Source organism: Scyliorhinus canicula, chromosome 2, assembly GCF_902713615.1.
Source record: "Scyliorhinus canicula chromosome 2, sScyCan1.1, whole genome shotgun sequence".
In the NCBI taxonomy this organism is placed as follows: Eukaryota; Metazoa; Chordata; class Chondrichthyes; order Carcharhiniformes; family Scyliorhinidae; genus Scyliorhinus; species Scyliorhinus canicula.
Genome location: NC_052147.1, coordinates 2967879 through 2980971, shown reverse-complemented (window position 1 = coordinate 2980971; position 13093 = coordinate 2967879). Strand labels below are relative to the sequence as shown.

Below are 13093 nucleotides of genomic sequence, written 5' to 3'. Positions count from 1 at the left end.
GGCACGGAAACTGCCGAGGGTGGGACCGGAAGTGGAGGCGGGACCCGACCTCGGCACGGAAACTGCCGATTCACAGACAGGAATACCGGAATAGGGTGGTAAAAGGGGTAATTACGGAACCAATGAAGAATGGGGTGAAAATTGCATTTCACGTGTCAAAACTTGAAAGGAAAGCGGATTGTTCGAGACCCATTTGTTATTTTCCCAATTGTGAATTTCTTAGGACATAACCGGTTTTATGACCCGTATATACAGATGGGTTGCCGTGGTAACCGTGTCGGCGGTGACGCGCCAGCTGGTATCCTGGTAACGGTTGCTGGGGCGGCGCCAGCTGGTATCCTGGTAACGGTTGCTGGGGCGGCGGGGTGCAGTGGGCCGCGGAGAGCCCGGATGGCTAAGTACCCGTGCTCGGGGGAGTGTCGCTGCGGCTGTCACCCCCTGGTGGTACCCCGCAGTCAGCACTGGCAGGAGAGGGATGTGGCCAAATGGATCCAGAAACTGGGCTTCCCCCAGTACAAGGCGAGTAATTCAGGGGCATTAACCCACTGGGGGGGGAGGGGCATTAACCCACTGGGGGGGGGAGGGGCATTAACCCACTGGGGGGGAGGGGCATTAACCCACTGGGGGGGAGGGGCATTAACCCACTGGGGGGGGAGGGGCATTAACCCACTGGGGGGGGGGGGGCATTAACCCACTGGGGGGGGAGGGGCATTAACCCACTGGGGGGGGAGGGGCATTAACCCACTGGGGGGGGAGGGGCATTAACCCACTGGGGGGGGAGGGGCATTAACCCACTGGGGGGGGAGGGGCATTAACCCACTGGGGGGGGAGGGGCATTAACCCACTGGGGGGGGAGGGGCATTAACCCACTGGGGGGGGAGGGGCATTAACCCACTGGGGGGGGAGGGGCATTAACCCACTGGGGGGGGGGGGGCATTAACCCACTGGGGGGGAGGGGCATTAACCCACTGGGGGGGGGGGGGCATTAACCCACTGGGGGGGAGGGGCATTAACCCACTGGGGGGGGAGGGGCATTAACCCACTGGGGGGGAGGGGCATTAACCCACTGGGGGGGGAGGGGCATTAACCCACTGGGGGGGAGGGGCATTAACCCACGGGGGGGGAGGGGCATTAACCCACTGGGGGGGAGGGGCATTAACCCACTGGGGGGGAGGGGCATTAACCCACTGGGGGGGAGGGGCATTAACCCACTGGGTGGGAGGGGCATTAACCCACTGGGGGGGAGGGGCATTAACCCACTGGGGGGGAGGGGCATTAACCCACTGGGGGGGAGGGGCATTAACCCACTGGGGGGGGAGGGGCATTAACCCACTGGGGGAGGAGGGGCATTAACCCACTGGGGGGGGAGGGGCATTAACCCACTGGGGGGGAGGGGCATTAACCCACTGGGGGGGAGGGGCATTAACCCACTGGGGGGAGGGGCATTAACCCACAGGGGGGGGGAGGGGCATTAACCCACTGGGGGGGGGGAGGGGCATTAACCCACTGGGGGTGAGGGGCATTAACCCACTGGGGGGAGGGGCATTAACCCACTGGGGGGGGCATTAACCCACTGGGGGGCCCCACAGGGGGGGACATTAACCCACTGGGGGGAGGGGCATTAACCCACTGGGGGGGAGGGGCATTAACCCACTGGGGGGGAGGGGCATTAACCCACTGGGTGGGGGGGCATTAACCCACTGGGGGGGGGGGCGGGGGGCATTAACCCACTGGGGGGAGGGGCGGGGCATTAACCCACTGGGGGGGAGGGGCATTAGCCCACTGGGGGGAAGGGGCATTAACCCACTGGGGGGAGGGGCATTAACCCACTGGGGGGAGGGGCATTAACCCACTGGGGGAGGGGCATTAACCCACTGGGGGAGGGGCATTAACCCACTGGGGGGAGGGGCATTAACCCACTGGGGGGAGGGGCATTAACCCACTGGGGGGAGGGGCATTAACCCACTGGGGGGGAGGGGCATTAACCCACTGGGGGGGAGGGGCATTAACCCACTGGGGGGAGGGGCATTAACCCACTGGGGGGGAGGGGCATTAACCCACTGGGGGGGAGGGGCATTAACCCACTGGGGGGGAGGGGCATTAACCCACTGGGGGGGAGGGGCATTAACCCACTGGGGGGAGGGGCATTAACCCACTGGGGGGAGGGGCATTAACCCACTGGGGGGAGGGGCATTAACCCACTGGGGGAGGGGCATTAACCCACTGGGGGAGGGGCATTAACCCACTGGGGGGAGGGGCATTAAGCCACTGGGGGGAGGGGCATTAACCCACTGGAGGGGGCATTAACCCACTGGGGGAGGGGCATTAACCCACTGGGGGAGGGGCATTAACCCACTGGGGGGGAGGGGCATTAACCCACTGGGGGGAGGGGCATTAACCCACTGGGGAGGGGCATTAACCCACTGGGGGGAGGGGCATTAACCCACTGGGGGGGGAGGGGCATTAACCCACTGGGGGGGGAGGGGCATTAACCCACTGGGGGAGGGGCATTAACCCACTTGGGGGGAGGGGCATTAACCCACTGGGGGGGGAGGGGCATTAACCCACTGGGGGGAGGGGCATTAACCCACTGGGGGGAGGGGCATTAACCCACTGGGGGGAGGGGCATTAACCCACTGGGGGGGAGGGGCATTAACCCACCGGGGGGGAGGGGCATTAACCCACTGGGGGGGAGGGGCATTAATCCACTGGGGGGGGGAAGGGCATTAACCCACTGGGGGGGAGGGGCATTAACCCACTGGGGGGAGGGGCATTAACCCACTGGGGGGGAGGGGCATTAACCCACTGGGGGGGGGGGATTAACCCACTGGGGGGGCCCACAGGGGGGGGCATTAACCCACTGGGGGGAGGGGCATTAACCCACTGGGGGGGAGGGGCATTAACCCACTGGGGGGGAGGGGCATTAACCCACTGGGGGGGGAGGGGCATTAACCCACTGGGGGGGGAGGGGCATTAACCCACTGGGGGGGGAGGGGCATTAACCCACTGGGGGGGCATTAACCCACTGGGGGGGCATTAACCCACTGGGGGGGGGGAGCATTAACCCACTGGGGGAGGGGTCGGGGCATTAACCCACTGGGGGGGAGGGGCATTAGCCCACTGGGGGGGTGGGGCATTAACCCACTGGGGGGAGGGGCATTAACCCACTGGGGGGAGGGGCATTAACCCACTGGGGGGAGGGGCATTAACCCACTGGGGGGGAGGGGCATTAACCCACTGGGGGGGAGGGGCATTAACCCACTGGGGGGGGGGAGGGGCATTAACCCACTGGGGGGGAGGGGCATTAACCCACTGGGGGGGAGGGGCATTAACCCACTGGGGGGGAGGGGCATTAACCCACCGGGGGGAGGGTCATTAACCCACCGGGGGGGAGGGGCATTAACCCACCGGGGGGAGGGGCATTAACCCACTGGGGGGAGGGGCATTAACCCACTGGGGGGAGGGGCATTAACCCACTGGGGGAGGGGCATTAACCCACTGGGGGAGGGGCATTAACCCACTGGGGGGGGAGGGGCATTAACCCACTGGGGGGAGGGGCATTAACCCACTGGGGGGGCATTAACCCACTGGGGGAGGGGCATTAACCCACTGGGGGAGGGGCATTAACCCACTGGGGGGGAGGGGCATTAACCCACTGGGGAGGGGCATTAACCCACTGGGGGGGGGGGAGGGGCATTAACCCACTGGGGGGGAGGGGCATTAACCCACTGGGGGGAGGGGCATCAACCCACTGGGGGGGAGGGGCATTAACCCACTGGGGGGAGGGGCATTAAACCACCGGGGGGGAGGGGCATTAACCCACTGGGGGGGAGGGGCATTAACCCACTGGGGGGGAGGGGCATTAACCCACTGGGGGGGAGGGGCATTAACCCACTGGGGGGAGGGGCATTAACCCACTGGGGGGGAGGGGCATTAACCCACTGGGGGGGGATTAACCCACTGGGGGGGCCCACAGGGGGGGGCATTAACCCACTGGGGGGAGGGGCATTAACCCACTGGGGGGGAGGGGCATTAACCCACTGGGGGGGAGGGGCATTAACCCACTGGGGGGGAGGGGCATTAACCCACTGGGGGGGAGGGGCATTAACCCACTGGGTGGGGGAGCATTAACCCACTGGGGGGGCATTAACCCACTGGGGGGGCATTAACCCACTGGGGGGGGCATTAACCCACTGGGGGAGGGGCGGGGCATTAACCCACTGGGGGGGAGGGGCATTAGCCCACTGGGGGGGGAGGGGCATTAACCCACTGGGGGGAGGGGCATTAACCCACTGGGGGGAGGGGCATTAACCCACTGGGGGGAGGGGCATTAACCCACTGGGGGGGAGGGGCATTAACCCACTGGGGGGGAGGGGCATTAACCCACTGGGGGGGAGGGGCATTAACCCACTGGGGGGGAGGGGCATTTACCCACTGGGGGGGAGGGGCATTAACCCACCGGGGGGGAGGGGCATTAACCCACCGGGGGGAGGGGCATTAACCCACTGGGGGGAGGGGCATTAACCCACTGGGGGGAGGGGCATTAACCCACTGGGGGAGAGGCATTAACCCACTGGGGGAGGGGCATTAACCCACTGGGGGGGAGGGGCATTAACCCACTGGGGGGAGGGGCATTAACCCACTGGGGGGGCATTAACCCACTGGGGGAGGGGCATTAACCCACTGGGGGAGGGGCATTAACCCACTGGGGGGGAGGGGCATTAACCCACTGGGGAGGGGCATTAACCCACTGGGGGGGGGGAGGGGCATTAACCCACTGGGGGGAGGGGCATTAACCCACTGGGGGGGAGGGGCATTAACCCACTGGGGGGAGGGGCATTAACCCACTGGGGGGAGGGGCATTAACCCACTGGGGGGAGGGGCATTAACCCACTGGGGGGAGGGGCATTAACCCACTGGGGGGGAGGGGCATTAACCCACTGGGGGGCGAGGGGCATTAACCCACTGGGGGGAGGGGCATTAACCCACTGGGGGGGAGGGGCATTAACCCACTGGGGGAGGGGCATTAACCCACTGGGGGGGAGGGGCATTAACCACTGGGGGGGAGGGGCATTAACCCACTGGGGGGAGGGGCACTAACCTACTGGGGGGAGGGGCATTAACCCACTGGGGGGGAGGGGCATTAACCCACTAGGGGGGAGGGGCATTAACCCACTGGGGGGGAGGGGCATTAACCCACTGGGGGGAGGGGCATTAAACCACTGGGGGGGAGGGGCATTAACCCACTGGGGGGAGGGGCATTAACCCACTGGGGGGGGGCATTAACCCACTGGGGGGGCCACAGGGGGGGCATTAACCCACTGGGGGGAGGGGCATTAACCCACTGGGGGGGAGGGGCATTAACCCACTGGGGGGAAGGGGCATTAACCCACTGGGTGGAGGGGGGGCATTAACCCACTGGGGGGGGGGCATTAACCCACTGGGGGGGGCGGGGGGCATTAACCCACTGGGGGAGGGGCGGGGCATTAACCCACTGGGGGGGAGGGGCATTAGCCCACTGGGGGGGAGGGGCATTAACCCACTGGGGGGGAGGGGCATTAACCCACTGGGGGGGGAGGGGCATTAACCCACTGTGGGGGAGGGGCATTAACCCACTGGGGGAGGGGCATTAACCCACTGGGGGGAGGGGCATTAACCCACTGGGGGGGAAAGGCATTAACCCACTGGGGGGGAGGGGCATTAACCCACTGGGGGGGAGGGGCATTAACCCACTGGGGGGGAGGGGCATTAACCCACTGGGGGGGAGGGGCATTAACCCACTGGGGGGGAGGGGCATTAACCCACCGGGGGGGAGGGGCATTAACCCACCGGGGGGAGGGGCATTAACCCACCGGGGGGGAGGGGCATTAACCCACCGGTGGGGAGGGGCATTAACCCACTGGGGGGAGGGGCATTAACCCACTGGGGGAGGGGCATTAACCCACTGGGGGAGGGGCATTAACCCACTGGGGGGGGAGGGGCATTAACCCACTGGGGGGTACATTAACCCACTGGGGGGGGCATTAACCGACTGGGGGGGGGCATTAACCTACTGGGGGGGCATTAACCCACTGGGGGAGGGGCATTAACCCACTGGGGGAGGGGCATTAACCCACTGGGGGGGAGGGGCATTAACCCACTGGGGGAGGGGCATTAACCCACTGGGGGGGGAGGGGCATTAACCCACTGGGGGGGGCGCATTAACCCACTGGGGAGGGGCATTAACCCACTGGGGGGGGGGGGCGGGGGGCATTAACCCACTGGGGGGGAGGGGCGGGGCATTAACCCACTGGGGGGGAAGGGGAATTAGCCCACTGGGGTGGAGGGGGGGCATTAACCCACTGAGGGGGGGGCATTAACCCACTGGGGGGAGGGGGGCATTAACCCACTGGGGGGGGAAGGCATTAGCCCACTGGGGGGAGGGGCATTAACCCACTGGGGGGGAGGGGCATTAACCCACTGGGGGGGGGGGGCATTAACCCACTGGGGGGAGGGGCATTAACCCACTGGGGGGAGGGGAGTGGGGCATTAACCCACTGGGGGGAGGGGCATTAACCCACTGGGGGGAGGGGCATTAACCCACTTGGGGGAGGGGCATTAACCCACTGGGGGGGAGGGGCATTAACCCACTGAGGGGGAGGGACGGGGCATTAACCCACTGGGGGGAGGGGCATTGGCCCACTGGGGGGGAGGGGCATTAACCCACTGGGGGGGAGGGGCATTAACCCACTGGGGGGGGAGGGGCATTAACCCACGGGGGGGAGGGGCATTAACCCACTGGGGGGAGGGGAGAGGGGCATTAACCCACTGGGGGGGAGGGGCATTAACCCACTGGGGGGAGGGGCATTAACCCACTGGGGGAGGGGCATTAACCCACTGGGGGAGGGGCATTAACCCACTGGGGGAGGGGCATTAACCCACTGGGGGGGAGGGGCATTAACCCACTGGGGGGAGGGCATTAACCCACTGGGGTGGAGGGGCATTAACCCACTGGGGGGGAGGGGCATTAACCCACTGGGGGGTAGGGTCATTAACCCACTAGGGGGGGGGCATTAACCCACTGGGGAGCATTAACCCACTGGGGAGCATTAACCCACTGGGAGGGGAGAGGGGCATTAACCCACTGGGGGGAAGATGGGCATTGACCCACTGGGGGGGGAGGGGCATTAACCCACTGGGGGGGGAGGGGCATTAACCCACTGGGGGGGAGGGGCATTAACCCACTGGGGGGGAGGGGCGGGGCATTAACCCACTGGGGGGGAGGGGCGGGGCATTAACCCACTGGGGGGGGGAGGGCCGGGGCATTAACCCACTGGGGGGGAGGGGCGGGGCATTAACCCACTGGGAGGGGGGAGGGGCATTAACCCACGGGGGGGCATTAACCCACGGGGGGCATTAACCCACTGGGGGGGAGGGGCATTAACCCACTGGGGGAGGGGAGAGGGGCATTAACCCACTGGGGGGGAGGGGCATTAACCCACAAGGGGGAGGGGCATTAACCCACTGGGGGGGAGGGGCATTAACGCACTGGGGGAGAGGGGCATTAACCCACTGGGGGGAGGGGCATTAACCCACTGGGGGGAGGGGCATTAACCCACTGGGGGGAGGGGCATTAACCTACTGGGGGGGAGGGGCATTAACCCACTGGGGGGAGGGGCATTAACCCACTGGGGGGAGGGGCATTAACCCACTGGGAGGGGTGGGGCATTAACCCACGGGGGGGCATTAACCCACTGGGGGGGCATTAACCCAAGGGGGGCATTAACCCACTGGGGGGGGGCATTAACCCACTGGGGGGAGGGGCATTAACCCACTGAGGGGAGGGGAGAGGGGCATGAACCCACTGGGGGGGAGGGGCATGAACCCACTGGGGGGAGGGGCATTAACCCACTGGGGGGGAGGGGCATTAACCCACTGGGGGGGAGGGGCATTAACCCACTGGGGGGAGGGGCATTAACCCACTGGGGGGAGGGCATTAACCCACTGGGGGGAGGGGCATTAACCCACTGGGGGGCGGGGCATTAACCCACTGGGGGGGAGGGGCATTAACCCACTAGGGGGGGCATTAACCCACTAGGGGGGGCATTAACCCACTGGGGGGGCATTAACCCACTGGGGGGGCATTAACCCACTGGGGGGGAAGAGGGGCATTGACCCACTGGGGGGGAGGGGCATTAACCCACTGGGGGGGAGAGGGGCATTAACCCACTGGGGGGGAGAGGGGCATTAACCCAGTGGGGGGGGAGGGGTATTAACCCACTGGGGGGGAGGGGCATTAACCCACTGGGGGGGAGGGGCATTAACCCACTGGCGGGGAGGGGCCTTAACCCACTGGCGGGGAGGGGCCTTAACCCACTGGGGGGAGGGGCATTAACCCACTGGGGGGGAGGGGCATTAACCCACTGGGGGTGTGTGGCATTAACCCACTGGGGGGGAGGGGCATTAACCCACTGGGGGGGGGAGGGGCATTTACCCACTGTGGGGGGAGGGGCATTAACCCACTGGGGGGGAGGGGCATTAACCCACTGGTGGGGAGAGGCATTAACCCACTGGGGGGGAGAGGGGCATTAACCCACTGGGGGGGAGGGGCATTAACCCACCGGGGGGGCCGATACCCACTGGGGGGAGGGGTATTAACCCACTGGGGGGGCATTGACCCACAGGGGGGATGGGCATTAACCCACTGGGGGGGAGAGGGGCATTAACCCACTGGGGGGAGGGGCATTAACCCACGGGGGGGGGCAGATACCCACTAGGGGGGAGGGGTATTAACCCACTGGGGGGGGCATTAACCCACTGGGGGGAGGGGCATTAACCCACTGGGGGGGAGGGGCATTAACCCACTGGGGGGGCATTAACCCACTGGGGGGGGAGAGGGGATTAACCCACTGGGGGGAGGGGCATTAACCCACCGGGGGGGAGGGCAGATACCCACTGGGGGGAGGGGTATTAACCCACTGGGGGGGGGGCATTAACCCACAGGGGGGGATGGGCATTAACCCACTGGGGGGAGGGGCATTAACCCACGGGGGGGGGGCAGATACCCACTGGGGGGGAGGGGTATTAACCCACTGGGGGGGCATTAACCCACAGGGGGGGGGAGGGGCATTAACCCACAGGGGGGGAGGGGCATTAACCCACTTAGGGGGGAGGGGCATTAACCCACTTAGGGGGGAGGGGCATTAACCCACTTAGGGGGGAGGGGCAGATACCCACTTGGGGGAGGGGCAGATACCCACTTGGGGGGGGGGGCAGATACCCACTTGGGGTGGGCAGATACCCACTGCTGGGGGGGGGCAGATTCCCACTGGGGGGGGAGGAGGGGCAGATAGCCACGGGGGGAGGGGCAGATAGCCACGGGGGGAGGGGCAGATACCCACTGGGGGGGCAGATACCCACTGGGGGGAGGGGCATTAACCTACTTGGGGGGCATTAACCCACTTGGGGGGCATTAACCCACTGGGGGGGTATTAACCCACTGGGGGGGCAGTAACCCACTGGGGGGGCATTAACCCACTGGGGGAGGGCATTAACCCACTGGTGGGGCATTAACCCACTGGGGAGGCATTAACCCAGTGGGGGGCATTAACCCAGTGGGGGGGCATTAACCCACTGGGGGGGCATTAACCCAGTGGGGGGGCATTAACCCACTGGAGGGGGTCATTAACCCACTGGAGGGGGCATTAATCCACTGGGGGGGGGCAGGCATTAACCCACGGGGGGCATAAACACACGGGGGAGGGGCATATACCCACGGGGGGAGGGGCATATACCCATGGGGGGAGGGGCATATACCCATGGGGGGAGGGGCAGATACCCACTGGGGGGTGGGCAGGCAGATACCCACTGGGGGGGCAGATACCCACTGGGGGGGGCAGATACCCACTGGGGGGGTGGGCAGGCAAATACCCACTGGGGGGCAGATACCCACTGGGGGGGTGGGCAGGTAGATACCCACTGGGGGGGGGCAGATACCTACTGGCGGGGGGCAGATACCCACTGGGGGGGCAGATACCCACTGGGGGGGCAGATACCCACTGCGGGGGGCAGGCAGATACCCACTGGGGGGGCAGATACCCACGGGGGAGGCAGATACCCACTGGGGGGGGGCAGAGACCCACTGGAGGGGGGGCAGAGACCCACTGGAGGGGGGGTCAGGTACCCATTGGGGTATCTGGGACGGTTTAGCTCACTTGGCTAGCAAACAAAATTTAATCCCCTGTGGTTGTCCTCCTCTCGAACAGGTATACCCCTTTGGATACTGTCGGGGGGATAGCCTATCAGGGGAAAACAGCAGCAGCCGGAGCAGTGGCACCATGGCTGGCTCTGATGTTCAAAAGGGAGGGTCAAAGCGCAGAAGAGCAATAGTTATAGGGAACTCTATAGTCAGGGGCACAGATAGGTGTTTCTGTGGACATGAAAGAGACTCCAGGATGGTATGTTGCCTTCCTGGTGCCAGGGTCCAGGATGTCTCCGAACGGGTAGCGGGCATCCTGAAGGGGGAGGGCAAACAGGCAGAGGTTGTTGTACATATTGGTACTAATGACATAGGCGGGAAGGGGCATGAGGTCCTGCAGCAGGAGTTCAGGGAGCTAGGCAGAAAGTTAAAAGACAGGACCTCTAGGGTTGTAATCTCAGGATTACTCCCTGTGTCACGTGCTAGTGAGGCTACAAATAGGAAGATAGAGCAGCTGAACACGTGGCTGGACAGCTGGTGTAGGAGGGAGGGTTTCAGTTATCTGGATCACTGGGAGCTCTTCCGGGGCAGGTGTGACCTGTATAATGAAAATGAAAATCGCTTATTGTCACGAGTAGACTTCAATGAAGTTACTGTGAAAAGCCCCTAGTCGCCACATTCCGCCGCCTGTTCGGGGAGGCTATACGGGAATCGAACCGTGCTGCTGGCCTGCTTGGTCTGCTTGGGCATAAATATCCTGACCGAGAGGTTTGCTAGTGTCACATGGGAGAGTGTAAACTAGTATGGCAGGGGGGTGGGTACCAGAGCAATAGGTCAGAAGGTGAAAGCATTGAGGGAGAACTAGGGAATAGGGCCAGTATGGCTCTGAGGCAGAGCAGACAGGGAGATGTTGCTGAAAACAGCGGGTCTGGTGGCCTGAAGTGCATATGTTTCAATGCAAGAAGTATTACAGGTAAGGCAGATGAACTTAGAGCTTGGATTAGTACTTGGAACTATGATGTTGTTGCCATTAGAGACCTGGTTGAGGGAAGGACAGGACTGGCAGCTAAACATTCCAGGATTTAGATGTTTCAGGCAGGATAGAGGGGGATGTAAAAGGGGTGGCGGTGTTGCGCTACTGGTTAGGGAGAATATCACAGCTGTACTATGGGAGGACACCTCAGAGGGCAATGAGGCTATATGGGTAGAGATCAAGAATAAGAAGGGTGCAGCACAATGTTGGGGGTTTACTACAGGCCTCCCAACAGCCAGCGGGAGATAGAGGAGCAGATAGGTAGACAGATTTTGGAAAAGAGTAAAAACAACAGGGTTGTTGTGATGGGAGACTTCAACTTCCCCAATATTGTCTGGGACTCACTTAGTGCTAGGGGCTTGGATGAGGCAGTTTGTAAGGAGCATCCAGGATGGCTTCTTAAAACAATATGTAGACAGTCCAACTAGGGAAGGGGCTGTACTGGACCTGGTATTGGGGAATGAGCCTGGCCAGGTGGTAGAAGTTTCAGTAGGGGAGCATTTCGGGAACAGTGACCACAATTCAGTAAGTTTTAAAGTGCTGGTGGATAAGGATAAGAGTGGTCCTAGGGTGAATGTGCTAAATTGGGGGAAGGCTAATTATAACAATATTAGGCGGGAACTGAAGAACCTAGATTGGGGGCAGATGTGGGAGGCTTTCAAGTGTCAGTTGAAAGGAATTCAGGACCGGCATATTCCTGTGCGGAAGAAGGATGAATACGGCAAATTTCAGGAACCTTGGATGAGAGATGTTGGTCGTTCTGGGTGAGTGTGCTTAACACTCACTTTGGCTCTGTTTCTTGTTCTAAGCTCTGGAGTCGCCAGGTGCCGTTAAGACACCGCCACAAGCTTCAAGGTGAAGTTCAAAGCAATAAAACCATACACCAATTAGTAAGTCCAAACAACTAGAGTTTATTATAATACAATTATAATAACTACCCATGCACACGCTAAAGGATTAAACTTACTCCTACCGCTAAACAACTAATACTTATCTCGAAGAAACTGCTGGGTCAGGGAACAAGGCCTCTTGCTCTTCTCTGGTCTGCAGACTTCGGATTGTTATCAATTGCAAAGGGGGTCAGGAGTGCCTATCTCTGGTAGCGGTCGTCGTTAGGCACTTACTTGTTGGTGGCTGCTGCTTGACGGCTGGAGTGGAAGACAGGAGACAGGAGGCTGAACCATGTGTGGGACCTTTCTATTATAGATCCCAGGGGGTCCGCGCCCCTTCGGGCGGACTCCCTTACCTGCTTGGAATCGATTGGGTCTCTTCCCAATCGATATGTTTGAACCCCCCAATCATAGGGCAGTTCCACAGTTGCTGGGGCGGTTCTTGGGACCTATTGTTTTGGGCTTCTCTGGCGCCACTGGGTCTGGCCGTCCATAGAATGTATCGATTTGTGCTTAACTTGTGTCCATTGTATCTGGGGATCGCCCGGTATCGCCTCATTAGTATGTTAACTGGTTTTCTTTCACAGTGCTGTCTGGTTTCTGCAACAGTCAAAACCGGTTTCTGCAGTCATCCCAATATACAATCGCCTTGCAAGCTGCTTGCTTTCCAACGTGTCCATTTTCCCTGCATTCCTTGCAATCTTCCATTTTGTGTTGGGCAGTGGCCACCCCAGGTGGCTACAGAGATATTGTGGGCCTCGTCAAAAAGAAAAAGGAGGAATTTGTCAGGGCTAGAAGGCTGGGAACAGACGAAGCCTGTGTGGAATATAAGGCAAGTAGGAAGGAACTTAAGCAAGGAGTCAGGAGGGCTAGAAGGGGTCACGAAAAGTCATTGGCAAATAGGGTTAAGGAAAATCCCAAGGCTTTTTACACGTACATAAAAAGCAAGAGGGTAGCCAGGGAAAGGGTTGGCCCACTGATGGACAGGGGAGG

At 62.0% G+C, this 13093-nt stretch overlaps 1 protein-coding gene across 2 annotated transcripts in view; it reads left to right on the top strand.

Annotated features, from left to right (window-relative positions):
* The first annotated feature begins 66 nt into the window (after positions 1 to 66).
* LOC119979523 (sterile alpha motif domain-containing protein 15-like) overlaps positions 67 to 13093 on the top strand; it is a 30336-nt gene continuing 17309 nt past the window's right edge. Inside the window, exon 1 of one of the 2 annotated variants that reach the window (XM_038821888.1) lies at positions 67 to 519. In XM_038821888.1, the coding sequence (XP_038677816.1) occupies positions 256 to 519 (264 nt within the window). In that variant the 5' untranslated portion in view covers positions 67 to 255. The remainder of the gene's footprint in view (positions 520 to 13093) is intronic. The other variant, XM_038821877.1, reaches the window with a different exon arrangement.